A 3688-nucleotide genomic window follows, 5' to 3' on the forward strand; every position below is an offset into this window, starting at 1 on the left:
ACACGAAATTTTTATCTAGCCTACTCTCATTAAATTATAACCAAGTAAAATTCCTACATAAAAGGGATAGGTCAACAAGACCTATTTGAAGAATAAAGCTAGTAAATACCCCCCACAATAACATATTTAGATGACTATAAAACACCAACAATCTCAATCCTCACATTAAAAGAGAAAACTAAATTAAAGTTTCTCACCACATACTACATATCTTCTTTGAAGATATATCAGAAAACTGAATTAAAGTCCCTCACCACACACTATATATCTTTTTTGAAGATATATCAATACGAAATAAAAAGTCAAATTATACAATCTCTTATGAGATAAAAAAATATGTGTTAGCATCGGTGTCGTGTGAGTGGAACATGCATGTATATATGCCTCATGCCTCCCATGTGCAATTGCTAATGATGACGTCATTGTTGGCCAAAAACGGCTGTTGTCTTCCCATAAAGTTCTCTCCAAGGTCTCTTCACTCTATTCTTCTACGCGGGGCCCCCTAGCTCAAGGTCCAAATAGGGATAAGAGGGTGTGCGCTTCCACATTTAAATTTAAACCAGTAAACTAAACCTTTGCGTTGAAAAAGAATCGTTCATTAATTTCCAAGCTTAACTACCACTTCATTTCTCAATCACTACCAATTACCAACCTTCTCTCCTCTCATTCTCTCTCTATTACATCGCTGATTAATCATATTAATGGAGAATCACCACCACAACCACCGTGAATTCTCCTTCTTAACCTCCTCCGGCGACTTCATCCGTAGCAACAACACAGATCCTCCAATCAAAGAAATGAATCTCTTCTCATCATCACCTAACAACAACCAACAAGAAGATCAAGATCAACATGTTAACGTAACGTTTTATACATTAATATTGATCCTATTTATATACATATTCTTAATCGATTTGATATATGTTTCTTATATTAATTTTCTATTCATACAGACAGGACTGAATTTAACGTGTGCAAGTGCTGCAGTATCCAAACTAGAAAATCCTGAGAATTCTGAAACTGAGGTTTGTTTGTGTGTCTTACAATTTCCAACAACATAGTATATATGTTCTTGTGTTGATAAAATCTCATTTCAGCTGATGAGTACACTGCAAATTGAATTGAGGAAGGTGCAAGAAGAGAATCAGAATCTAAGAAATGTGTTGGAACAAATCACCAAAAGCTATAGCCAATTACAAGCTCAGTTGTTCATCGCTTTGCAGAAACAAAACCATGTCGATGTATGATATCTATATATATGTTTTTCCAACAATTAGATTATTTTCATCGTGGATATGATTTTATTTTATTTTATTTTCTCATATAATGGTTTTATTTTCAACCTTTGTTTGTTTCTGCTAGATTTTTTGTTTTTTCTCAACATTAATTTCATAGTCGGTAATAAAGAAAAACAAGGGTAGCGTGCGTCGCTTAAATTAGAAACTGTGACTGTCTTTTTTCAAACCCCTACTAAAATATCTATTATTTGGATTTTTCCGCAACTATAGTCAAGAAACATTTAATACATATTTATTTATTTTTTTATTTAAAAATTTTTAATTTGTGTTTTTAATATAATATTTATTTCATTTTTATATTAAAAAAAATTCTATATTATTTTCTTTATCAATTGAGACTATTAGCAACTTTTCATAGTAGTGATTACTGAACAAAGATATGTCTGAAAAACAGAATATGGAAGCAAATCATGTGATGGAATCATCGGAACAAAAGACTATGAATGATGCATCTGTTTCCGATGGAAAACAAGCTTGTCTTTCTGATCATATTGCAAAAGATGTTGTTGAATGTTCTTCCTCGCACTCATCAAAAACTTTTGAGCAAGACCTAACTCATTTTAGAAAAGCTAGGGTTTCGATACGAGCAAGATCAGAAGCTCCAATGGTATCTACTATATATATGGACGTGTATATTAATTAATTAAATGAAAGATTAATATAATGATTAATTATTGATGTTTTGATTTTAGATTAGTGATGGGTGTCAATGGAGAAAATATGGACAAAAAATGGCCAAGGGAAACCCTTGTCCTCGCGCGTACTATCGTTGCACTATGGCCGTAGGATGCCCGGTTCGCAAGCAGGTAATTATGTTTGATTATAATTTTGTTTAGTTATGAAGTGATAATAACTATCAGAAACTCACCGGATTCGTATAGGTCCAGAGATGTGCGGAAGACAAAACGGTGTTGATAACAACATACGAAGGCAATCACAACCACCCACTCCCACAGGCCGCAACTGCAATAGCAAACACCACATCAGCCGCTGCAGCAATGCTACTATCAAGTTCTTCAACCTCATCAACACTAAGCAAAGACTCGGCACCATTTTTATCTTCTTTCCCTTACGCTACGATATCAACCCTGTCATCTTCTCAACCATTTCCAACTATAACTCTCGACTTGACAAACAGCCACAGCCTTGCCATGCAAGAAAACAGAATTCCTCTACCGTTACAGCATCCACAACAACTACTAGGTGTTAACCCGTTCTTCTTCTCACAGAAGCTACCAACTATGGCTTTGCCCTTACTACAGCAAGGGCAACGGCCACCTAATTCAATGGTTGAGAGTGTGAGTGCAGCCATTTCTTCGGATCCAAACTTCACTGCAGCCTTGGCGGCAGCGATTTCGTCAATCATTGGAGCACAAAGAGGCGGTGATGATAATAATAGTAACAATGCAAGTGTGGTTCCTGCAGGTTCACCTCAGCTTCCTCTGTCATGCACTACATTCTCTACCAATTAGTATGTGAATCTTGTTTGAGCAACTACATATAGTATCTATATTTTTTTCTATGTATAGAAAGAGAAGGGAAGATTAGTTGTGCCGCATGAGTACATTTTACTCTTATTTATTTTGTTTTCTACTATTCTGACGTTTTAGAAAATACTCCTATATAGATCTTTCTTCACACAAATCATAGAATGAATTAAGAGAATATAAATCCAACATGTTTCTTATCATTTTCTTTTACAAAGTTTGAAAACCGAACAAAGAACTTTTATAATTTTGAAAATAAAAATTCCTTGTTTACACATCTCATTGTTTCTAAAAGTGCATTCACCCTGATATGTCTTCCATATTTTCTCTACCAACTTTCTTTACTAGTCTTTTATGTTTTCTTGCTATGACAAACCACTCTTTTAATTCCTAAAGATACAGTGCATTGTTGTGATACAGGGTCGGGTTAGGTAGAACTAATAAAACTATTCAAAACTCTTTTAATTTTCGTTTGAATTATTTCAAGTAAGCTTTGGTCCACTAACTTTTAAATCTATTAAGAATGATTTAGGGCCTTTTTGAAATACATTTTAAAAATTCTTTTTTATTGAAAATTTAAAATTTAAAAATTTGTTTGAATATAATGTTTTGCAAAAGTGTGTTAAAAAATCTTTTCTATTTTTCAGTTTTTAAAAACAAAAAAGTGAAACAGATTAATTGGGTTTTGCTTCTTACTTTTTAGTTTTTAGTATTATAAAATTTGAAGAAAAAACATAAAAAATTATAATTTTCATTAATAGCATTAATGTAATTTTAATAATTTTTATATTTTAAAAATAAAATAGAAAAACGTATTTGAAAGAGTATGTTATTTCTTTTATTTATGTTATTTTTATGTATAAGTAGCCTTTTCAAATATGTTTATTTATTTTACTTAATTTT

The 3688-nt window shown here is 32.4% G+C and overlaps 1 protein-coding gene across 2 annotated transcripts; it reads left to right on the forward strand.

Annotated features, from left to right (window-relative positions):
- Window positions 1–498: 498 nt before the first annotated feature.
- Window positions 499–2875, forward strand: LOC127132551 (probable WRKY transcription factor 47). 2 transcript variants are annotated; one of them, XM_051061506.1, is made up of 6 exons: window positions 499–860; window positions 954–1025; window positions 1098–1241; window positions 1693–1905; window positions 1991–2104; window positions 2180–2875. In XM_051061506.1, the coding sequence occupies exons 1-6, from the start codon at window positions 702–704 to the stop codon at window positions 2768–2770; spliced, it is 1293 nt and encodes a 430-aa protein (XP_050917463.1). In that variant the 5' UTR covers window positions 499–701; the 3' UTR covers window positions 2771–2875. The 2 variants fall into 2 exon arrangements, with proteins under 2 accessions (XP_050917463.1, XP_050917462.1); XM_051061505.1 differs by having other exon boundaries at window positions 499–1025.
- Window positions 2876–3688: the final 813 nt, after the last annotated feature.

The sequence above is a fragment of the Lathyrus oleraceus genome, chromosome 3 (genome assembly GCF_024323335.1).
Source record: "Lathyrus oleraceus cultivar Zhongwan6 chromosome 3, CAAS_Psat_ZW6_1.0, whole genome shotgun sequence".
In the NCBI taxonomy this organism is placed as follows: Eukaryota; Viridiplantae; Streptophyta; class Magnoliopsida; order Fabales; family Fabaceae; genus Lathyrus; species Lathyrus oleraceus.

Coding starts and splice junctions, on each gene's coding strand:
- LOC127132551 (XM_051061505.1), top strand. CDS start 702: ATGGAGAATCACCACCACAACCACCGTGAATTCTCCTTCTTAACCTCC. Junction 1,242..1,692: donor AGAAACAAAACCATGTCGAT/GTATGATATCTA, acceptor TCTGAAAAACAG/AATATGGAAGCAAATCATGT. Junction 1,906..1,990: donor CAAGATCAGAAGCTCCAATG/GTATCTACTATA, acceptor TTTTGATTTTAG/ATTAGTGATGGGTGTCAATG.